The sequence below is a fragment of the Periophthalmus magnuspinnatus genome, chromosome 10 (assembly GCF_009829125.3).
Source record: "Periophthalmus magnuspinnatus isolate fPerMag1 chromosome 10, fPerMag1.2.pri, whole genome shotgun sequence".
Taxonomy (NCBI): Eukaryota; Metazoa; Chordata; class Actinopteri; order Gobiiformes; family Gobiidae; genus Periophthalmus; species Periophthalmus magnuspinnatus.
The window spans coordinates 3,434,916-3,459,744 of record NC_047135.1 but is presented as its reverse complement, the minus strand read 5'-3'; the positions used below and the strand labels follow the sequence as shown (position 1 = coordinate 3,459,744).

The following is a 24,829-nucleotide window of genomic DNA, read 5'->3' as shown; positions in this document are numbered from 1 at the left end:
GGAAGTGATCGATGGAGCGCGATTCCGGCTCCATCGACTCTGGCTCCAATTCACTTTACGAAGGGGCGTTACCTTCAACAGCCTCGCTCCAGATTGGCTCTTTGGTTGCTATGATACTCACGGTCACACACTCTAATATTTGGTTGTTCCGCCTTTAGCTTTGATTACGTCGCGCATTCTCTGTGGCGTTGTTTCAATTTCGCTTCTGCAACGTCACAGATTTATTTCCATCCAGAGTTGCGTTAATTTTTCACCAAGATGTTGCATTGATGATGGTCGAGTCTGACGCTGCACAAAGCTTCTCCAGCACATCCCAAAGATTCTCACTGGGGTTAAGGTCTGGACTCTGTGGTGGACGATCCATGTGTGAAAATGACGTCTCTGTCTCTCTCTCTCGAAGTCTCTCTCTTTCTGCTTCTCCCTCTCTCTGCTTCTATTTCTCTCTCTCTTCCCCTCTCTCTCTATGCCTCCTTCCCCCCCGCTCTCTCTCTCCCTCCCTCTGCGTCTCTCTCTCCTTCTCCCTCTCTCTCTCTCTCCCTGCTTTCTCTCCCTCACTCTCTCTCCCTCTTTCTCTCTATCTCTCTCTGTCTCTCTCCCTCTTCCTGCCTTTCTCCCTCCCCCTTTCTCTTCATCTCTGTCTCTCTCTGCTTTCTCTCTCTCTGCTTTCTCTCTCTCTGCTTTCTCTCCCTCCCTCCCTCCATTTCTCTCTATCTCTCTCCCTCTCCCTGCCTCCCTCCCTCTCTCTCCTTCTTTCTCTCTATCTCTCTCTCTTTCTCCCTCTCTCTCTCCCTCCCTCCTTCCCTCCCTCCCTCCCTCTCGCTCCCTCTCTCTCCCTGCCTCCCTTCCTCCCTCCCTCTTTCTCTCCCTCTTCCTGCCTTTCTCTCTCTCTCTCTGCCTCTCTCCCCCTCTCTCTCTCTCTGCTTCTCTTTCCTCTCTCCCTCTCCCTTTCTATCTCTTCTTCTCCCTCTCTCTCTCTATGCTCCTGATCCACTCTTTCACAATTTGATCCCGGTGAATCCTGTCATTGTCATCTTGGAATATGCCCGTGTCATCAGGGAAGAAAAAATCCATTGATGGAATAACCTGGTCATTCAGTCTATTCAGGTGTCAGCTGACCTCATGAACGCTGAACCTCGACCTGACCAACTGCAGCAACTGGAATCGCACCGCCAACCTGTGGATCAGTGGATGTGACGCTCTACCAATGATGTTTATGAATCGAATCACTGGAGAAACACTCTACCAATTGAGCCGCTCTCACCAACAACACGAGTCTAGCTGTTTGTCGTGCTATTCTGGTGACGCTATTCCATATTTCCAATTGAAATGAAACAAACCGAACCTCAATAACCCCTTCAGCAAATAATATAGGACTGGGGAGTCAGGCCAATCGCATGGAACCACAGAGACGTATCGATTTTGGATTGAGGCTCCGCGAGGCCAGGGAAGATATTGAGTTCATTTATAGACACAGAACCAACCAACATCTACTTTGCATAAGAGAAAAAAATGACTTTGTATTGTAAGAAGAAAGAAAATAACAATAGATGTGTGTAGAGTAATGACAAATACCAAAGTACAACACAAAAAGTTAGTGTCTGTGTTTAATGAACTACCCAAATTACGGAACATTAATGAACAAAGACACTAACTACTCCATTGAAGAGAAAAGAAATGGTTTGAGAGGAGTTAAAGAAGCTATTTTTGTTAGGACAATCCAACTTTGAGCAGGCATCAAACTGAAAATGAGTGAATATTTGCATAAAAACAATAAAGTTGATCAGTTTGAACATTAAATATGACGTCTTTGCAGTTTATTCTGTTCAATATAGGCTGAAAAAGATTTGCAAATCATTGTTTTCTGTATTTTTTTTTAAGGTTTACACGGCAAACTTCATTGTAATTTGGGTTGTATGTCTCAGGCACAGTGCACACTTACTGTAGCTCAAAAGACCTGGCCTACATACAGAAACTAAACAAAAGGTGTTTCTAGTTTCAGTGTCGTTAGCTCCTCTTTTCAGACAGATATAAGGCAGTGTCCAGCAGTAATCTGACCAGAACTGAAGCCAAACAGCCAAACGTCTTCACTCCTACAACTTTTTGTCCAGTTGACACATTTTACTTTTGGCTTTTACTCTGGATCAGACGTGGACGACTGAAGGACACACAGATATTAATGAACAAAAAGAAAGAAAACAGGATCAGGAAGAGCTCAACTACCGTAAATTTCGGACTGTAGAGCGCACCTGAATATGAGCCGCACCAGCTAAATTTGAAAAGAAAATAAATTTTGTACAAATATAAGCCGCACCTGAATATAAGCCGCAGGTTTTTGTGTTGTAACATGTGATATTTACATAGACAGATGTTACACTGAAGGTTTTTTTAGTTTTAATGCTTTTTAACGCTTTTTTCTTTTTCTTTTTTTTTAAATTGTGTCTGAAAAGCATCAGTTCATAATCGTTCCCCATGTCTCACTTATGCATTTACTGTTAGAGCGCCCCCCAGTGGCCGTTAGGCAGTAAAAATCTATAAATTAGCCGCACTGTTGTATAAGCCGCGGGGTTCAAAGCGTGGGGAAAAAAGTAGCAGCTTATAGTTCGAAATTTACGGTATATGTTGTAAATGAACAGTTCTTGTCCAGTGAGGTTCATCTGGTCGTCCATTTATTTATTTTAAGACCAAGGTTTAATTTGTTTTCATACCTGCTCTGTTCAGTTCAGTTCAGTTTTGTTTCTATAGCACGTTTAAACTACAATCTAAGACGTCCAAACTGGTTCACATAAAAGCCAACAAAAAGAAATATACAGATGACTTGATACATAGAAAAATAACAATGAAACACCTGTATATCCTGTGTATCTGGTGTTAAATGCCAGGGAGAAGAGGCAGGTTTTCAGTTTCCTCAGAGTCGTCACGCGATGTTGTGTGATGTGTCTGATCTGCTGATTTGCACAAACTAAACCTAAGCCTGAGAAAGAGTCTATTAAAATAAAAAAATGAAATAAAATAAATTAATAAGTTGTTCTAGATACTAAAAGTTCTAGACTCAATGCTCATAATTGTTTTTAGAATGTAACTGTCAACATAAAGTGATGGTAGTTTCTTTAAAGGTGTAGCTATATTTTGCCAAATTGTGTTAGTATGTTGTTATCTTGTGTTTTGTTTCATTCACACATGTTTGAGTAACCCTTTATTATTAGTCTGTAACATCTCCAAAGCTCAAAATGCTGTGTTCCACCTTGTGATGTCATGAAGTGGTAGTTTTCAAGTTTTCAACAGCTCCTTTTTACCTTTAGTTCAGTAGAGATGATCAATTCCAGTGGCTGAAATCATCGAAATGATTCTAGAAATGAAGGTGTGTGGCGTTTAAAAACACAGCGGAGCACTTCCTGTATCGCCACATGATGACATCACAAGGTGGAACAGAGTGTGTTTTTTTCAGTTTGAGAGAAGAACTCAGCCTAAATGTGCAGGGTTTGTGTGTTAAACGTGTAACTCCAGGTCTGTTTGTGACGAGGAAACAACATTATAGACGACAAAATAGATTAGAAAACAGCGTAATATGAACCCGTTAAAATCCCCGTTTAGTCTTTTGTTCTGGTAAAGATCCAGGTGTTTCTGAAACTATTCCATAAAAATACAGTTTTGTAGTATTTGTACGTGATCGATACTTGTTAAATTGAGTATCTAGTATTGATTTTTTGTATCTGGATATAAATTCTTTGACAACTTTAGTTATAAACCAGAACAAATGACTAAAGAAATGACTAAAATGACTAAATAAGACTATCCATTTTCTTCTGCTTATCCGGTCGCGATGGCACAGTCTAAACAGGAACTCCCAGACTTCCCTCACCCCTAGACACTTCCTCCAGCTCCTCTGATGGGATCCCAAAGCGTTCCCAAACAAACCAGCCTTCCCAAAATCAGCGATACCTTTGATTTATTCGCAAAATTGTTAAAAAATACACAGAGATATAAACAAATATTTCCCAGTAGGACAAAGAAAAAGCCCCACGATAAATATTGACCCTCAAAGATTATTATCCCATCAGCAGGTCTGGGACAGCGTGAGAATGCTCGTGTTGCATAAGTGCGGTTGCGATTCCAGGTAGAGAGGGGAGGGACCTGACTGTGGTGCGTTACATGCTTTGTTAGCTTTAGCAACGTGAAGAGGATTACCGCGGTTGTCCTGGGCCGCCGCCTGCGTCAAAGGATCAGACCAGGGGATAAAATGGCTGCGTTATCACACACACACGGCACCGGGGCGTTTGTTCCACTTCAGACGTGTAATCTCTCTGTGTATATTTCTATTCACGAATGTTGCAAACGCTGGATTCACGGAGCGTCTTTAGATTCAGTCCAGTGCAGTTTATTTTTGTTACAACCCAAAAATATCACAACGACCGTCACCGTCACCGTCACCGTGCAGGGATTAGAAAAATTGTGGATTTAACCGACAGAAAGTTCAAACAGTCATTGGTTAATAATAAGACGAGCAGATTAAACAATGTTCGAGTAAATGGAAAACTGTGCCAGAGCGCCACCTGTGTTTGGAGCAGGGGCGGTGCCAGCGAAGGGGCTTGATGGGATTTTTACCCCACTTTCACAGCACATCCTTGACTAAAATGTGACTTCAGTAAAACAAATTCCATATTAGCCATATTTATACATCGCTACAGAGGCTGATTACATTTAAACTTTTTTTTTAAACAGCAAAGAAAACTTGGTAGAGGGTGGGAGGGGACGCACCATTGTTAAAAGACTATAAATCAGGGGGGTCAAACTCATTTTCGAGTCAAAATCGTTGCCATCAAGGGCCAGATGTAACTATAAGGCAGTTATGTCATGTAAAATAAATGTAACTACTTTCTATCTTGTTAAATAACTTGTTGTTTCCGTATTTATTACTTATTCAAGTTGCAAATATGACATGTCTGTGTAACCGGAATCTCCTGATAAACCGACATTTTTTAAAAGTGTGTATCAGCACTGCTTCCAAAACACACCTCCTGAAAAAGACTTAATAGAGTTAGTTTCGCTGATTATTGTTTTTTAGTAGTGGCTTTTGTAAATGTGTTCTGCCTTTTAATTCTTGGACCATTTATTGTTTCTCTTCCAAGGCTAATATTTGCATACTTGGCTCTGTGTTTTGTGTTTTTAACAACCGACTCTGCCTCATAACACAAAAACATACAGGTTTTTCTCCTTGAAGCACAAACTTTCTTTAAACTGCCTTCCAATGCCTATAATTTTCCTCTTCCTCAACATTTTGTGATCATTACTTGCAAATATTTCTCCGCTAGTTTGGAAAATCTCATTAGTTTATGGTCAGTGCACACATTAAAGCAGCATAGACTTATTTTAAAATGACAGTCATGCCTTTTAATTTACCTTGTCGCGGCCACATAAAATGATGTCGCGGGCCGCATTTGGTCCCCGGGCCTTGAGTTTGACATGCTCTAAATTAACATGTTAAGTGAGCACTCACATTGAAGACTTTAGCACGTCCTTCGCCCCTGCCTCAGACCCTCAGATCGGCCGGTTTTAAGCCTGATGCCCAGTCCAAGTTCAGTATTTAGCAGCTAATTATTCATAAATCTAGAGCAGACTTTCCTGAAATAACCCGAAATGCCAGGAACGTGAATGTGTTATATTTGGACTTGGAACACTCATCCATCTGTTTGGGCGGCTCAGAAGTACCACAACAAAATAAACTGCAAAAAAACAGCTTTCTTTACAGACAAACTGAAAATACTTGCAGTAAATACAGAGAAATATCAAAATATCTAATTACTATTCTCTGATTTATGTTATAATGTTGTTTCCTCCTCACAAAAAGACCTGGAGTTGTATTTTGTTTCATGTTTTCATTTAAATGTTTTATGTATATTAGGTTGAGTTCTTCTCTCAAACGGAAAACACACTGTTCCACCTTGTGATGTCATCGTGTGGCGATACAGGAAGTGCTCCACTGTGTTTTTAAACTCCACACACCTTCATTTCTAGAATCGTTTATATAATTTCAGCTCTGGAATTGCCAATCTCAACTGAACTAAAGGTTAAAGCAGCTGTTAACTTGAAACAACTACCACTTCATGACATCACAAGGTGGAACAGAGCGTTTTGAGGTTTGGAGATGTATAAACTAATAATAAAGTGTTACTCAAACATGTGTGAATGAAACAAAACACAACTCTAGGTGTGTTTTTGAGGAGGAAAGAGCATCAGAACATGACTTAAAGCTCAAAAGAGTCAGTTTTGTGTAATTTAGGACCTTTAATAATGGTTCAGACTTTAAACATGTCCAAGAGAATTGACAAAAAGATTGAAATATGAACTGAAAATAAGACACGGATCATGTTTGTACAGAGCTACAGGATGAGCAGTGTCTATATTTTGTTGTGAAAAATGACAGAAGTGTTGTTTGCGATTTACTAATTACCTCAATTCAAATTATGATTTCAATTCGATCAATGTTGGAGCCGTGTTGGGTGATTCTTTGAGCGGAAGGATTTTTTTTTAAATGTGGCTCGATCCTGATTATTATGAATATACACCAGGCCTGTCACGATAACATATTTTCAAGTTTGACATATGACTGAAGTAAATACAATACCATGATTTAAACCACAAAAACTATTCTAAATCTACAATATTGTTCAAAATCATGAGCTGCAGTAAATAAACAGCAGAATGAAACACTTTAGTTGTTATTTTGCATCTGTAATGAGTCATAAAAGTGATTTATTCAAAGTTTTACAGCTTAAATCTTTCATACATCCAAAGAAATAACTACAAATTTCCCTTTTATGGGCGACAGTATCTCATTTGGTACAGCATTTGTCGACTGATCCAAAGGTTGTCGGTTCGAATCCCACTCTTGACATAAACATCATCGGTTGAACGGTCAGATCCACCGAGTCACAGGTTGGCAGTGCGATTCCAGCTTGAATGGGCGAGTGGTTCCTTGATATAAAGTGCATTTAGTGTCTTGAAAGTGAAAACGCGCCGTATAAAAATGTGAGCGTTTGCAAAGAAAATACGCGCACGGTAAACACGGTATTTTCCAGAGTATAAGTCGCACTGGAGTATAAGTCGTACCAGCCAAAAAATGCATAATAATGAAGAAAAAAACATATTTCACATATAAATCGCAGTATAAGTCGCACTAAATGGGCAAAAAAGTGCAGCTTATAGTCCGGAAAATGCGGTACTAACTCCAAAAAGCGTTGTTCCATCTCACATATATTGAACGAAAAGTCGATGATGTAATTCTAGTGACAGGTCTACGCACAATCTTCAATTTTTTTTCCTTCTAAATAAGCTGTTGACTTCATTTAAGGGCAGAACACTGGACATCTGTCAACATTCTGAGTCTATTGTACTGTGACTCTATGATCAGGGCTTTATTATTACCTTTACAATGCAACAACGCAGCTCGTCTGATCTGAAGGCGCAGCGCTAACAGTGAGGCTGGCAGCGAACAAGCTAATTAGCCTGGTTTTTCCTCCACTGCCCCTGGAGGCCAGAGCTCTGTGCTTGGGTCTTTTAGTGCTACGGTGGCTGGGCGGGTTCATTTCGTGTACGGTCGCGCTGCGGGGAGGTGCTGTGCGGTGAAACGGCGAGTTCCTGCTTTTTTTTATAAGATCGCACTTCATTAACACCTCGCTGTGGTGTGTCTGACTCGAACGGACACAGAATACTGGACTATCCATGTGCAAACTGACCCAAAAATACAGTTATTTCACCTACACCGAAATCACTAAAGAAAATAATAATAACTGTAAGAACTGTTATAGAAATACTGCAGTAACAACATAAACAAGATTGAAATAAACTGAATATTTAAACATTAAAGGCCCATATTACACTATTTTCTGATCTATGTTAAAACAACTCATCACAAACAAACCTGGAGTTGTGTTTTGTTTCATTCTCACATGTTTAACACACAAACCCTGCAGATTTCGGCTACATTCTTCTCTCAAACTGAAAACACTCCGTTCCACCTTGTGATGTCATCATGTGGTAATACAGGAAGTGATCGACTGTGTTTTTAAACTCCACACACCTTCATTTCTAGAATCATTTGGATCATACTTTTGTTTGCGACAAAAGCTTTTGTTGTGAAGGTTCCGTTGGTCAGTTACTGGTCAGTTTTGGAGACTGGCTTGAATGAGTGGAGACTGCTGATGTTTTGCTCTTGTTTTGGCGTGGGTTATGGCCGACAGTAGCCCTTGAGTTCAGAAAATAACCAGAAATTTGGCATGAACACTACCACACCAAGTGCTGTATTGAACAATTTTTATTTTATTTTATTAATATTATTATTATTTTACTAATATTATTATTATCATTATTATTTGTATTATTTTTTATGTATTATTATTATTATTATTATTATTATTATTATTATCATTATTATTTGTATTATTATTATTTTATTTTATTTATTTTTTATTATTATTATTGTTGTTGTTGTTGTTGCATCCCTAGTCACTCCTGGATTTTGTAAAGTTACATAAACACCTAAACTAGCAGCAACAATCACATTTATTTGCACTTTCACATATTTGTCGACTGAACTCACTGCCACCTGTGATCCCGCTGATGCTAATGCTAATGCTAATCAGGGCTTTTCTCACCCATTTATCATTCTCAGATGCTTTTTTCCCCCATTAATGGCTGATCCGCTCATCGTCCCTGTCGTGAATCCATTTGCATGATCCAAATCTCATTTAGGGAAGCGTTCCGTCACTGCGTCTTTCAGGTTGGACGGCTCCGCACGTGATTGAAAGATGAATGTGCGTAAACTCGTTAAACGGCATCCATTTATTACCGCCTCTGCTCGGAGATGATGAGAAAAGAGGAGAATAGAGAGATAGACTGGGTGGTACTGTAGTTTGGGAGAAGAGATGTGTAATGAAATAGATTTGAGTCCGGAGCGGTGGCCGTCTTAAGCCGATCCCATTCGATTCACTCCAACAGCTTTGGTCTGATGGAGAGCAGACTGTGGCGTGTGGGCAGGCGGGGGGCTGGGTTTAGCTTTAGGTTAGCATGAAATGGAGCAAAATCATGTGCAGAGCTATAACTGCATCTGAACATATATACAGCCTATCCCAGGGCTGCTACTCACTGTAAATATATCCTTTTTTTGCAGAGGGATGATCATCTTGTGGCATGAGATCTTGCCTTCAAACTAGAATCGTATAATCTGACGCTAATTATAATGCTAATCAGGGGTTTTCTCACCTTTTTATCATTCTCAGATGCTTTTTCTCCATTAAGAAGTGAATATAGAAGCCAGCAGATCTGATACAACTGATATCTGCATCAACTTTAAACTAAAATCTTATCATGTCTTAGAAACGACTGTGCAGTAACTTTCCTTCTTGGCTTGATCCATACGGACAGATGGGACATAGCTAACCTGCTAGCTGTCAGACTCGTCGTTTTGGTCTTAAATGTTCGTATTAACCCGCTCTACATGATCCTGGGGTCTTTATTTCACTATTGTGTCTTTAAATCAAGATATGAACATTAATAACAGACAAATCAGGCGCTTTCTTTCCCCGAGGTCACTCCCACTAGCGTTAGCAACAGGTTTGATTGACAGCGTTGCTAAGCCCCCGTCTCCTGCTAAACCAGAGGTGAGGGCGGGAAGGGGCGTTACCTTCCACAGCGTTGCTCCGGATTGGCTCTTTGGTTGCTATGACACTCGCAGTCGTAATTCCAAATATGGAGCCTGACCACAAATTTTCCCTGTAACTGCGAGTCTCGCTGAGATTCAACGCTGTAGGTGACGTCACACTCACTTAATCCACTTCTTTATACAGTTTATGACTCCAACATGAATCTTATTTAGTCTGGGTAAAGCTGCACTATGTAAGTTTTCAGGTGGAGGGTTCATGGAGATGTTTTTGCTTTGCCTGTAGTTTCCCACAGTACGACACATCCCCGTGACTTCTGTCTTTAATAGTCGCTGTTTTTGACCAGGTTTACTTCTGGTTTCGACTCGTTTAGAGCTTAACCCTCTGGTGCATAGTGGTCACTGCAGTGGACAGTTACTAAAACATAACTTTCTCTTTAATGCATTGGTTTAAATGGTGGAGCTACATATCAGCCTCTAGAGTGCTCTCTGCTGCCACACTCCATTGAGGTCAGTTCAGTGGTCAGTCGGTGTAACTGCAAGTAAATTTCCACTGATTGGTTTTCTTACGCAGGCCTAAACATTGCACCAAGTTTACTCATTTTTACAGGCAGTTCACGATGTTATTTCATGTCCTGAGAAGAATAAAAACACTTGACCAAGGCTTTCATAATTCATGCATCAGAGGGTTAAAGATGTTGTTGTAAATGTTCTACAGACTGATTTTTTTACAATAATGTGCTTCTTTGTCCTGTATATAAACTATCACAATCCATTTTTTGTCCAAAACTGTGACTAAAAACAGTTTTGAGCGGTCGTTTGACATGGTATAAATAGAGTTTGTCGGTGGGCCTCAGACTGTAATTGGGTCACAGCGTGTCTGTAAGAACTTATTAGTTTTTACATTGAAAAATAATTACGAGACCTCCCCCTTCCTCTCTCTCTGTCCTCTCCTCACGTCATTATCACACGTCTATTACACTTTCTGTTGTCGCTGTAATTCCTAATGGGAGCGTCATATTTGCTTGGACACAGTATTTGGGAGAGACATTTTTAAACTGGTCTTCTTCATGTTTTCAATGTGTTAAAACAAAAAGCATTATTTTGTGTAGAGATTAAGATTAAGATATGACTTTTAGATGATATAAACCTTTATATAGCCGTCTTTTTTTGGGACATCACAATATCAGATTGTTATTAACGTGAGAAAATAACTGCAACACAGTGGTCCCTCGCTATATCACGGTACACCTTTCGCAATTTTTTTTAGTGTTGTGCGTCCTGATTGGCTGTTGGACTGTAGACCATTGTGTTCTGCGTCCTGATTGGCTGTTGGACTGTAGACCATTGTCCATCAGTCTCCTCCGTGCCGTGTCTCCTGTACAGTACAGAATGTGTTCAGACAAATTTACATAAACGTTGGATCGCAGTGTGACTCTGAAGTGCTGTACGTTTGCGATTTGTTTTCTCCCCGACAAAACCCACAATGTCGATGAAACGTTCTGCACCGACAAAGACGCCTACGAAGGTTTGAACTTTGAGAGAGTTTAAACGAGAGAGAAATGTGAGAAAATGTTAACGCCTGTGTGAGAAAAGTGTATAAAGTGTGTGGTGAGGGGTTTTACAGACAAAAACATAGAGAATAATTGTAAAAAATAAAGCTGATACTTCACTGATTTTGCCTATTGTGGATTATTTTTAGAACGTAACCCCTGCGTTAAACAAGGGACCACTGTATGTCCAACCACGATATGGACTGAACCGATATTTGGAAGCCGATATCTGATTCCAGCATCCCTAGTAATAATTTGTCAGTATTTGTAGCATCATTTATGTACAAAAGTGACACTGGGGAAGCTTATTGGTGTTTGATAGTGACAGACAGAGGCATAGTTCTTCTCTCCCTCCTTTTTTTTTTGTTTTTTGCATAACCCCCCACGCCCTCGATGGACCTGCTACCGCCGCAGCTCAGAAACTGGGAAAAAAAATAAGGGCGAGGTTGCTATGGAGACAGTTTCCATCTCCACAGAAAGTGTCGGTGTGTGTGCGAGCGGACGAATGTGTGCCAATAGCTTTCAAAGTGGCTGGTGCTGATGCTGGCTGTAATTCTGCACAGGAGAGAGAAAGAGGGAGAAAAAGGGAGATGGAGAGACTTGCTAGATAGAGAGAAAAGCTAATACTCTATCTGGGGAGAGGCAGAGGTTCAATGGAAGACAATGGCGTCCCTATAGACTGACACACAATGCTACGCAGAGCAGAGAGTGAATCAGAACCAGTGACTAACGCGCATGTTTGGGGGATTTTTTGTGTATTTTTGAATCTTTTCAAACACCGTTACTGATTTTTTTTTTTTTTTTTCCCATTCGGACAAATGAACGAGATGAGGAATGTCAAGATCCATTGTTTAATCGATGATCGTATTGTGACTTGAATAATCACAAGCAGAACCAGAAGAACTAGTGTGACTGTAGAAACAAAAATAGAAACAAAAAGAGCGGTTCAGTTCCAAATCCACACCGTTCATATTTATGAAAAAGGTTGATTTCATAAAACTGGTCACAGACTTGAAAAATACTCATATAATAAATAGACGGTGTGAGTCTCCCTTCTTTATCTCAGGGGTTACGTTCTAAAAATAACCTGCAAAAGGCAAAATCTGCGAATTATTCTCTATGTTTTTGTCTGTAAAACTCCTCACCACACACTTTATACACTTTTCTCACACGGGCGTTAACATTTTCTCACATTTCTCTCTCGTTTAAACTCTCTCAAAGTTCAAACCTTCGTCGGCGTCTTTGTCGGTGCAGAACGTTTCATCGACATTGTGGGTTTTGTCGGTGGAGAAAACAAATTGCAAACGTACAGCACTTCAGAGTCACACTGCGATACAACGTTTATGTAAATTTGTCTGAACACATTCTGTACTGGACAGGAGACACGGCACGGAGGAGACTGATGGACAATGGTCTACAGTCCAACAGCCAATCAGGACGCACGACACAATGCACGGTCATACTCTGGAGAAAAAAAGCATGTAAAACTACATTATCAAAAAATCTGCAAAACAGCGGTTCACAGAGACTGAGTGGATCGGGGAACAACTTGTTTCATAGAAGAAAATACTGTTTTCAGTCGCTGTGTCCCTCAGTTTGTGTCCTTGTAGCTTAAGAGCAGGTGAGTTATTTAAATTTAGGGGATTTGAAATTTATTTAGACTTTGACAGTGGCTCAGTTGGTGGCTCAGTTGGTAGAGTGTTTGCCCACTGATCCCACGGTTGGCAGTTCAAATCCCTTCTCTCAGCATAAACATCATCGGTGAACAGGTTAGATCCACTGACCTGTGTGGTTCCTTCATGTAAAGCGCTTTGAGTGACTTGAAAACAGAAAATCACTATATAAAAATGTGACCTTTGACCTGAATGTGCAGTACTATTTTTCCTATGGTTAAATTGATATGCTTCTTACATAAATAGCTTTTAGTTCAGTTCAAATCTATGTGGTCGTTTGATGTTCTCTTCAGGCTTTTTTGAATTAGGATTTAACCTGTAATCCATAATAATTTGTTATGTTTTTAGAAATGTCATATTTAAGGGGCGAGATGTGTTGTATTTTATGTATTTACCATATGTTTACACGTCGTTCATCCACCTACACCAAACTGTTACTCTAATTTAACATCAGCCTGTCCAGAGACGACACGTGGAAATTAGTATTTTTGCAATAACCTGGCACCAAATGTCTTTTCTGTTTTTTTTTTTTTTTTGTTAAGGTCAGTGTATTGTTGTGCACTGTCCCTGTCCAAATAAAAGCAGACCGTACCGTGCTACACTAATTATCTTCACTCTTACACATTGCTCTGTAGGCTCGTAGCAACAGGATTCTGCTGTGTAAATATCTCATGTTCTCTATTTTATTTCTATTATTATAATTTGACTTTAAAGATAAAATGTCTGTTCTTGATCTTGGATTTTGTAAAATAAATGTTCTCCAAAAATGCGACTTATCGTCCAGTGCGACTTATATATGTTTTTTCTTCATTATTATGTATTTTTTAGCTGATGCGACTTATACTCCAGAGCGATGTACAGTCCAGAAAATACGATAAATCAGATTTTAAAATACATGCATTAATGTCATATAAAATCTTTAAATGAGAGGAGGATGTTTTTGTTTTTTTTAGGAGTAACATTTAATTTTCTACAAGTTTTGGCGTCTGAAGCCCAGGATCGCTGTTCTGCAGATCGTGCTGGAAAACGGGGCAACAGTAGCGCAGCTGGTGAAGTGTTTGTCCACTGATCTGAAAGGTTGCCGGTTCAAATCCCACTCTCTAATCACTTTATGGACTTATCGTTGAGTATTTTAAAGCTGAAACGGTGCATTTTTGGGCTCAATCTTTATCGTGTGCACATTTATCTAGATCGTCTGTTGAAGAATGGGCCGATTTTTGTTGCGTTACAATCAGATTTGAGCGGTAAAGCTTTGAATAAGTCGTTTCTATGGCATTTTTCTGCTCTCTGTCCATTTACAAAAAGGTTCACTGCGATGATCCTGCTTGTTCTTTTGTCAGTGGCATAAAGTAGCTTCAGTTTTACCGTTTATCGTTATGTAACGACGTATGGTGTGTGATCATGACAGGCCTCGGTGAGTGAATGGGTGAGTGTCTGGAACGTGGATTTAAAAATGCGCACACCGACTTTAGAAAACATGAGGTACGAGGGATTCGGCAGGTCATGGTTTCATCTTTAATTACGAGACAACGGAGTGAAAACAGTAGGGGGCGTCCCGCAGCTCAGAGCAGCAAAAACGAATGCTGTTGTTCGCGGGAGAGCCTTTTAAAACCACCAACACAATTAAACGACTCAAATTGGCTCACTTCAGTCTCAGGAATAGGACTGCATTAGCTGATACCACGCAGCGCCTCTCCTTAACCTACTTTTCCCACTCCGCAGACCACTTGACATTGAATTTCAAAGCTTTTTTCCGTGTTTTTATGAGAGATTTCTGTTCTGTGTGCTTGTCCTGACTCCTGACGTTCTCTCCTAATGTGTGTTTCAGCTGACATTATCTCAACGGTGGAGTTTAACTCATCGGGGGAGCTGTTGGCCACCGGGGACAAAGGAGGCCGAGTGGTTGTGTTCCAGCGGGAGCAGGAGGTAGGAAATGTACCACTAATGACACTGGCGGCACTAGAGCTCCGAGGCCAGGGTAAACGCATTGATCTCTTTTGTGTTCCTCATAAAAAGCGTTCGGTTCGAAGGGGGTGCGGCCTTCTCTTTCTCCAGGACTAGTCAAAACACGGAATGATTTGTTCAAGAAATGTTTAATATAACTGCCTCAAGCCTGTCACGATAATCACTACATCGATCTATTGTTCAATGTATGAAAACTGGAACTATAGATTGGAAAAATTGGTCGATTTGGAGGATTTTTGTTGCGATACGATAAGATTTGAGCTGTGGATGGGAGAATAAGTCTTTTTTATGGACAGTTATTTTTACATTCTGCTGTTTATCTGTTGCAGCTCGTGTCTTTTAATGAAACTAGTCGATTTAAATTGGTTTACTGGAATTATCTTGCATTATTTAATTCTTAATCATGGGCATAAAGTAGTTTCAATATTATCATTTATCGCAATATTTCAAGCTTCAAAATGTGTTATTATCGTGACAGGACTCATGTAACGGCCCGCTGCTTCTGGGAGATTTTGGATCAGTACAAAAGTTACAGACGTCACCTTGTTTCTATAAAAGACTTGTGGCTTTGAATGAATGAAAAAAATACAAAAAATACAAAAGGCAAGTTTATTTATAGAGCACGAATACAAATTGTAGACAAAGTAATTCAAAGTACTTCATAGATTAAGAAAGACATTAAAATCACAATACAGCAAATCAAAGCATAAATAAGCATCATACAATTAACATTAAAAGAGACAAGTGCAGAATAAAACCTGGTTCAGTCCCGGTTCAATCCGGGTTTAGTCCGGGTTTAGTCCTGGTTTAGTCCAGGTTTAGTCCAGGTTTAGTCCAGGTTTAATCCTGGTTTAATCCTGGTTTAGTCATGTTTTAGTCCTGGTTTAGTCCTGGTTTAGTCCTGGTTCAGTCCTGGTTCAGTCCTGGTTCAGTCCTGGTTTAGTCCTGGTTCAGTCCTGGTTTAGTCCTGGTTTAGTCCTGGTTCAGTCCTGGTTTAGTCCTAGTTTAGTCCTGGTTCAGTCCTGGTTTAGTTCTTGTTTAGTCCTGGTTTAGTCCTGGTTCAGTCCTGGTTTAGTTCTTGTTTAGTCCTAGTTTAGTCCTGGTTCAGTCCTGGTTTAGTTCTTGTTTAGTCCTGGTTCAGTCCTGGTTTAGTTCTTGTTTAGTCCTGGTTTAGTTCTTGTTTAGTCCTGGTTTAGTCCTGGTTCAGTCCTGGTTTAGTTCTTGTTTAGTCCTGGTTTAGTCCTGGTTTAGTCCTGGTTTAGTCCTGGTTTACTCCTGCTTTAGTCCTGCTTTAGTCCATGGTTTAATCCCGGTTTAGTCCTGGTTTAGTCCTGGTTTAGCCCTGGTTCAGCCCTGGTTTAGTCCTGGTTTAGTCCTGGTTTAGTCCTCCTCATGTGAGATGGTTCATGTGGCTCATGTGGGAGATGTTCTTTGGTGCTGGTCCATGCAGAGACTTGTTCACACTGAGCTGCTTTAAAGTCTCTGAGCCACAGGAGCCAGAGACCTGAGCCACAGGACACATGTGTGAAGTACTTCCTGGTTCTAGTCAGGACCTGAGCAAACATGGCCAGTAGCAGATGAGATGGTTTTATATGAGAGAAACTTCTTCTCAATATGAATGATTTTGTTTATAGAAATATAAATAAATGATGATACAAAGAGGCTTCTGTGCTGTAGATTATGTTACTGCAGAAAGAACTGAGCGCCCCACAGCAACATACATTTAACGCATGGAATAAATGAGGCGTAAGAACAAAAAAAAACATTAAGAGATGCCATTATTCTGGCCCCCTGCACACACACACACACACACACTCAGCCGGTAAATAACACTGAAAAAGAATCTGCAGTACAGCCATACTTCACTCCAAATTATGAATATTTCTCCGTTTGATGTGAAGCTGAGAGACTTTGGGGAAATGCCAAATGTAAATGATTTTAACAAGAAATCAGGGGGGTTATTTGCACAGTATTTGATGTTTGTGAAATCACATTCTCACAATTCTTCTGAGGAAAAGACTCAGGACAAGTTTTAACGGCTAAACAAAACAAAACTGGGTTGAAATGAAGACAAAAGAGGTTTAATCCTGCGGAAAACTCAGACTCGAGTCGTGGATCATCATTTTATAGCGAGGTCAAACTACATAAAGGTCTGTAACTTAGTCTTGACATTAGACTCTTTACCTCTTTTTACTCACATGTTTTTTTTTATCGCTAAAGAAATCGCTTCAAAAACCTGTCCCGTTGTCACCTGCTTGTTTCCATGGCGACAGTTTTCCATCTCCACAGCGCTGGACGTTTACTGCCTCTGCAAAACATTGTCGGCAAAGCGCTTGGCTCCGTGCCCAACGTTAGCCGCCTGGACGTCACTGACAACATGTTAAACACGTGTAAAGTGTCAGGATTTATTGATTTTAGCGTGATCCCGTTAAACCCTCATAGACGTTACACTACGCCGGAAACGCTCGGGTCAACTGTAATAAGTTAATACCATGAAACGTGCAAAAGAGGAGAGAGCTTACGGAAATTTTATTCTACCAGCCGTAAAAATTTTTGTGAGTGTGTGTGTGCGGTGAAACTGTGGAATGATCTGGATTTAACACAAAAACAATGCCACAGTTTTCATAAATTTAAGTTTTTTATATAACAACATGGTCTATGGCAGGCACACCCAAAGTCCGGCTCGGGGGCAAATTGCGGCCCGTGTACAAATTTCCACTGGCCCGCAGCATCTGGAATAAAAATAATGATGTGTGGCCCATTGCACTGTTGACCAACGTAAAATACACATTCACAAGCGATATTATATTTCACCGAGGATGGCAGCAGATCCGGGCCGTGCTCCGAGGTCGCGCTCTCGCTGACTTTTAACGGCAATCGGATAAAGACAGGTTTAAAGAAATTCGAACATTTGCTAAGAAAATGCTGAGTTTGTTTAGTTCTCGGTTATGAACTTTAACAAGAACCGAGCGAGGACAAGACTGACTCACCTGCGACGTTTTGTGCGTCCAAACCACCGTCTTTGAGCCAGACCAGGCCCATTTACTACAGTCCAGATCTCAGTTTCAGTCCAGATCTCAGTTTCAGTCCAGTCTCAGTTTGTTCGGTGAATAAATTTGAAAATCTCAGTGAATTAATTTTATTGTGATAATCAAAACCACAGATTAAATGTTCACTTTTTCATATTTATAATCTGTGTATAATTCATTTTGTTTTTGAAAGGTGAAAGCCAGTTGCAATAAAAAGTAAAAAAAAATAATTAAATAGCTCATGTGCATTTAATATTAATGGTTCAAAGAAAGATCAGGGTGAATGTTCGGCCCCCGCAGCTTTTCACATCACCAAATCTGGCCCTCTGTGCAAAAAGTTTGGACACCCCTGGTCTACGGTCTACAGAGAGTTTTATTGTCAAGTAATAAAAAGTAAACCAAGGTGGAGAGATGGTAAAATAAGAAGTAATTTAACAGGAATATAAGGGTAAACTAAAGTAAAAGGGACTAAACATAGATAAATAAAAGGATCCTTGCAAGGATTTAAACCAAAAAACAACGGTAAAGTAACTAAAACACGAATTTTACAAAAACAAAATCTTACGAACAAACACACAGTCAGTACTGATGACGAAGAGACACGCGCGAATTGCCAGCAGCCCCGAGGAGGTGTCCCCGATCTTCTTAAATGGGATGGGAGGCGTCTGAAGGTGGGCGAGGAACACACAAGAAACACAATGCGCAAATACAAACAACAAAAAAGGACTTAAGACCCAGGGCGGTAACATCCCCTTTTCTATTTTCGTTCAACTGAATAAAAAGCATAAATAAAGTGTTTTCGAGCTCGTGTAAGAACAGATTTTGCGATGTGCTTTAGGTGAACCTGTGCTCGAAATAAATAAATAAATGAAAAATGAACATTAAACGTGCTTCTGATTGGAAATAACCGGCTACCGTCTTGCACAGAGCCAAGAAAATGCACATTGGAGACACTTTGGAGACACTCAGGTTGCTGACTTTCACTAGAAAAGCTGCAGAGTGCACCTTTAAATCGTGGTTAACCATATTTACGGCTCGTTTTCCTGGTATAGTCTTGTTATAATCTGGTTTAAAGCTAGTATCAGGTATCAGAAAGCCAAATATTTTCTGAAATCCACACCTCAATGAAGTTTTTGTTTTGTTTTTTTCCGTGCAGAGTAAAAGCCAGCCTCAGCGCAGAGGAGAGTACAACGTCTACAGCACATTCCAAAGCCACGAGCCGGAGTTCGACTACCTGAAGAGTTTAGAGATCGAGGAGAAAATCAACAAGATCAAATGGCTCCCTCAGCAAAACGCCGCCTACTTCCTCCTCTCCACCAACGGTAAGGTCAAAGGTTAAACCAACTCTGCCGTGTCGTGTCACCGCTGAGGGTAATATACGTTAATGTAAACTGTCACTCCGTGCATTAGGCGCCGGTCACAGTTCAACGCACTTAACACGGCAAACAAAAGCGACGACAGTGAGTCAAACGGGTTCACAAAAGCGTGCGAGGATGTCACAGTAACGACGCTATCGGGGGGATGTAATTATGTAACGTATAGGAGCGATTATGGCGGCGTTGGTTTCACGGTTTAATTATGACCGAGGGGAAGAGGAGGCGACGCAGGATGAGCCGCTTACCTCCTAATAAACAATGTAAGCGTTGTAGCGGGAATACGAAGAAACACTGCGTTACTGTACGAAGAGAGAAGCTAATTTCAGAGAACATCACATCACGTAAACGGTTTATACTTGATTTCAAACCATGAGTCAGGAACATAGACCCACAGCAGTTATAGAAGGGAATTTTGAGCGTGAAAGAAATAAAAATGCAGTCGAGGAAGGTAACGTAGTGAAAGTAGTAAAGTGCTGTACTTAAATAGATTTTTTAGGCGTCTGTGCGTTACTTAAGTACGTTTTACAGTGGATACTTTTGACTTTTACTTCACTACATTTGAGAGCAGTGTCTGTACTTTCTACTGCCCTACGTTTTTGAACAGGACTGAAAAGTAAAAAAGTACTTTTCATGTGATTTAAGAGGTTATTTTTATCATGTTTGACTAAAGTTTTTGAATTCGAGCTTCGGCTTTGAGCAAAACTGAAATAAACACGTTAAATTCATAAGAAAATTAAGAAATGGATTTGTATTTACTACTGTTTTTTATCATTTACACTTTAACAAATGAACAATACTTCTACTTTTTACTCTTTGGGTACATTTTAAACTTAGTACTTAAACACTTTTACTTAAGCCAATTTTTCATGTGATACTTTTACTTTTACTTAAGTAACTTTTTGCCTCTGTATCTGCACTTTTACTTAAGTAACAAACTCGTGTACTTCATCCAACACTCTAAAAACGGGACCATTACCATTTACCAAACAGATTATATTTTACGTTGTACATATTTGTTCATCGTTAGCCGCTTTTCCCGTTACGTTTGACGCCGTCTGATGTAAAGAGCTTTTCTGACCAGAGTAAATAAACATCAGGTACACGGCTGTTAAAGATGGCAGCTTCCCTTTTGCTTTTCCAACTTATTTCTTCAGGTTATTTATTTTGTTTATGTATCGTGTTTACTTTTTCTTTGCAGTAGTGGGGAGATTTTTTGTCACTTTTATGTAATGAGGTCAGATTTGAGCTGTGGACAGGAGAATCAGTTCCTTATGTGGCCAATTATAGGTTAATTCCGCCATTTATCTGCTTTTTAATGATACAGTTTGTTTAAAAAATGGTTCATTGAAATTATCTGCAGTTTCAATGTTACCGTTTATCGCGATATTTCTCTGTAGCATTAAACCTTGCCTAAAAATGCGTTATTGTGTATCAGGTTGATAAAGGTTTGAGGTCGATTTAAATTAGATTATTTGGGGAAAAGAATCAAAATCAGTCTAACACACCGTCACAAATATATCGTCAGAGCTTGTCACCGTTTTACTTTGGACCTAAAAGCTGAAAAAAGTTAAATTTCAACAACAAACTGGCGAGGGGAGGATGAAAAACCAGGCGTCTTCTACTGCAGGTGAAGAGGGACGCTGGATCCAGGTGTGCAGCCGTCAGAGCAGGTAAACCGACGCCCAGGTGGGAGGAGACACGGACAAAGGAGGCGGAGACAAGAGGGAAAACAGCAGCAGATGGGAGGATCCTGACGATAGAGATGCTGCGTGGGTTCTGACTTCTGACCCGCGGGTTGGGGTCAGGGCTGGAAAAAAATCTATTGATTGCGAGGCAGGTTGAGGCGGGTTGGGGCGGGTCAGCTTTTTACAGAAGAAAAATATGTAGACTGTTATTACTACAGCCTTTAAAATATTTTAAAACAAACTAATATGCATCTACATTGGCCTATGTTTGATTATATTTGATTTGACATTGCACGCCACATTAGCCAGTTTCAACCATTTGCCACAGTAAACAGCACCAAAAGGAAGTGATTTGAACATGGAAGATGAGGTATTAGTTTATTTTGAAAGAAAACTACAGCTGGTTCATCACATTGACAGATTCACTCATGTTATGTCAGTTTTCAAGCACGTTTTTCGCTAAAATAAAGCTGCATTTATTGACGCATTTTTCAGTGTATTTAATGATTGCGGGTGCAGGTCGCGCTGGGTCATTTAAATAGATTCTGCTGTGCGCCGCGGGCCAGGGCGGACCATATGTTATCAGAAATGTGGGACGCGCGGGTTGGAAAAAAGCCGAACCCGCGCTTCTCTACCTGACAATTTCAAACCCACATCAGTCAATCTCTCGTTTCTGCAGAAAATCATGCACCGTTTTCATTATTACTGCATCCATTCTTGTCACTGGCAGAGTACAGAGGCATCTGGCCCCTCGTGACTGAATTCTCATTACCTTTTAAACTAGAAATGCAAATATGTTGCTGCTAACAAGCGTGATCACAGCAGTCAGCAGATTTGAGTATAGAAGATCGGCTCGTGGTGGATAGTGTCACATGGTCCTTTACTTTACAATTTGTTCGTTGTTTCAAATAAAGCAGCAAAGGGCTAATCACATAGACCAGGCACACAGTATAGAACAGGAGACATCAACCTTTTTGAAAGTGAGAGCTACTTCACAGGCATCGAGTTAAACGAAGGGCGACCCGTTTGATACGCTCTTAAATTTGCTCAGTTTGCCTTTATTTAAGCATTATTAAGATAAATGATGATCCTCTATGGCAGGGGCATCAAACACATTTTCACTGAGAGCCACAGCAGCAAAATGGCGGCCCTCAAAAGGCCAGATGTAAAATAAATCTAACTACTTTTTTAATTTGTTTATTCATTGTTTCTGTATTTATTACTTATTCAAGTTACAAATATTGCATATGCATTTGCCTAGATGTAAAAATAAGGCTATGTAACTGTGTGTCTCCTGCTAAAATGACATTTTAACACCATCAGACCTTTTAATTTACCATGTCGAGGGCCACATAAAATGATGTGAAGGGCCGTATCTGGCCCATGGGCCTTGAGTTTGACACATGTGCTCTATGTGAAGACACTGATCACATGAATCATTTCTCACAATAATCAACAATGAGCGAATTGGGAAACAGATCTCAATATTCAGGACTTTAACTTTTTTAATCTTTTTTAATCTCAGAAGAAAACTGTCCGATTTCCATGAGCCACAGACAAACCTCTTTAACAAAACATAAACTACGTTGCTCCATGTTTCAAAAAGTTATCAATTACTGTATGCAATGTAAAAAAAAATCAACGTACATATTTTTAAATAAATCTCCGTTGCTTTTTGTGACTTTTTCATCGATCTCATGAAAAAAGACGTTTACCCAAATCTGCCTTTAGCTCACGGCCTTTTTCTCCCCGTAGAGCGCCTCCTGGTGGTAGTTAGCGTGGAACTTTTGCAACACATAGTGAAATGTCTCTCCAGATTGTTCTGCTTTGCCGTCGCCACAGTCGCTCCGCAGATGAGACACATGCAGGTTTCTTTTATAGTCGTAAAATTTGTAATGAAAGTGATAATTTTACTTTTTTTTCTGCCATGTTTTTGGGGTGAACTGGATTCAGCGCATGTTCACAGAGTTCATCTTAAGTTATCTAAGCGTTTATGTAGAGCGTTTGTCCTCTGACGCACAGGTTAGCGGTTCGATTCCAGCTCTCACAGAAGAACGTTGTTTTGTCCTTGATAAAAAGTGCTTTGAGTGACTTTAAGGTGGAAAACTATAGTTACACCACCATCTAGGTATTCTGTGGCAGCCATATAATCAATTCTATTACATTAATTACATCTGGTTTTGCTAAGTGAACTAATTTGTGTTAGTAGGTCACCACACGGCTTCTGTCTGAACATTCATTTCACAGGGAATTACCTTTAGCCATAACCGGGAGAAACCTAATCGGACACGTAACATTACCTCAACGACGAATGCGTTTACCGACAGTGTGGTCCCCGGAAGCTGCTTTATATCGTCTCGAAATCATGACCCCAGACGCCCGGAGCCGAGTATCACTCAGCCCCAGAGTCACACATGAGCGGAGAGGCGTCTTGCAGATTGCGCGCTTCACGCATGGCTGCTGCAGGAGCGCGACAGTGAAGGCTGCAGCAGATGGTCGGGTCCTGTGGCGATGTGGCCTCTCACTCCGACGCCCGTACTCACAGTAGAAATGAAGAAAAAAAATAAATACTACTGAAGCACTGAGGCGAGACGCAGAGATGTAACTGGTGTTTACAGCGAAGGGAAATTGGCCTCCAGCTCGTGCATGGATTTCACCGGAAAAATGTTCAGGCAACTTGTGGAGTGGTATCGCTGACATCGACACGCCGGCTCTCGTTCGTCATCTCGGTTTTTGGCTTTGGACCAGCTCCTGCCAGATTGCGAGCCCTGCCCCCACATCCAGTTTGAGCGTAGAGCTGCAACGGATGAACGGAACACGCAGGAACTCAGATGAAAGTCAGAAAATCAACAGTGATATTGCTGAAGGAAAAATACACGATAAACGACAATGTGGAAACTCTAATTCATGCCACTGACACACTAACCCAAGAGCAGATTTAACCTCCTGAGGCCCAAGCTCTTGCATGGCTTTATTCATTTCTCTTAATCTCTCTTATTTCGGCTGATTGGGACCTGAAGAATTATCTTGATGTCCACATATGAGGACATTCGCTCTACGTTTTAATCATTTTGATAAAACATTTGAATAGCTATTTGCAAAAACAGCACAGCAACATTTGTCCTGAGTAAAAACAAAATGAGAAACAACAATTGTGCCTCTTGGTACAATGTGTCTCATGTGAAGAGCTGCAGACAGGAGCAGGAAGACATGCGACTTAAAAAAAAAAAAAATTCTGAAAATTCTAAATTCTTAAAAATATTCTAAATTGAACATTTTTGCATTATTGCTGTTCTTGTATGCTGTTCTTCTTCTTCTAAAAAATTGCATTGTGGCCTGGACAACCCAAAATGTTGTTGTTGTTGGCATATGGCACATGTGTCAAACTCAAGGCTCGTGGGCCAAATGCGGCCCGCCACATCATTTTATGTGGCCCGCGACAAGGTCAATTAAAAGGTATGACTGTCTTAAAATATCAGGAGATACATAGTTACAACTTTTTTCATATCCATGCAATATTTGTAAGTTGAATAAGTATACAAAAATTAATTAACAAGATTAAAAAGTAGTTGCATTTATTTTACGTTACATTTGATTACATTTGTACTGTCGTAAATTATATCTGGCCCTTTAAGAGCTGCCATTTTATTGATGTGGCCCTCTGTGAAAATGAGTTTGACGCCTGGCATATGAGAACGCCAGGTCTCAGGAGGTTAAACGACAATAATTATTCTAAATCTACAATTTAAAAAAAAACCAACAAAACACATGAGCTATAATTAGGCCTGTCACGATAACAAATTTTGAGGTGTGATATGTTGCTGAAGAAAATATAGACCATAAGCATTAATACTGAAATCAAACCATGAAGCAGAATTATATAAGAAAACTTG

General features: G+C 40.2%; 1 protein-coding gene across 2 annotated transcripts in view; it reads left to right on the top strand.

Moving 5' to 3' along the window:
* The window catches only part of LOC117377829 (serine/threonine-protein phosphatase 2A 55 kDa regulatory subunit B beta isoform), a 178,073-nt gene that overhangs the window by 121,195 nt on the left and 32,049 nt on the right, over positions 1-24,829 (top strand). For both annotated transcript variants that reach the window (XM_033974331.2, XM_033974332.2), the window contains exons 2-3: positions 14,710-14,807; positions 19,032-19,197. In XM_033974331.2, the coding sequence (XP_033830222.1) occupies positions 14,710-14,807; positions 19,032-19,197 (264 nt within the window). The remainder of the gene's footprint in view (positions 1-14,709; positions 14,808-19,031; positions 19,198-24,829) is intronic.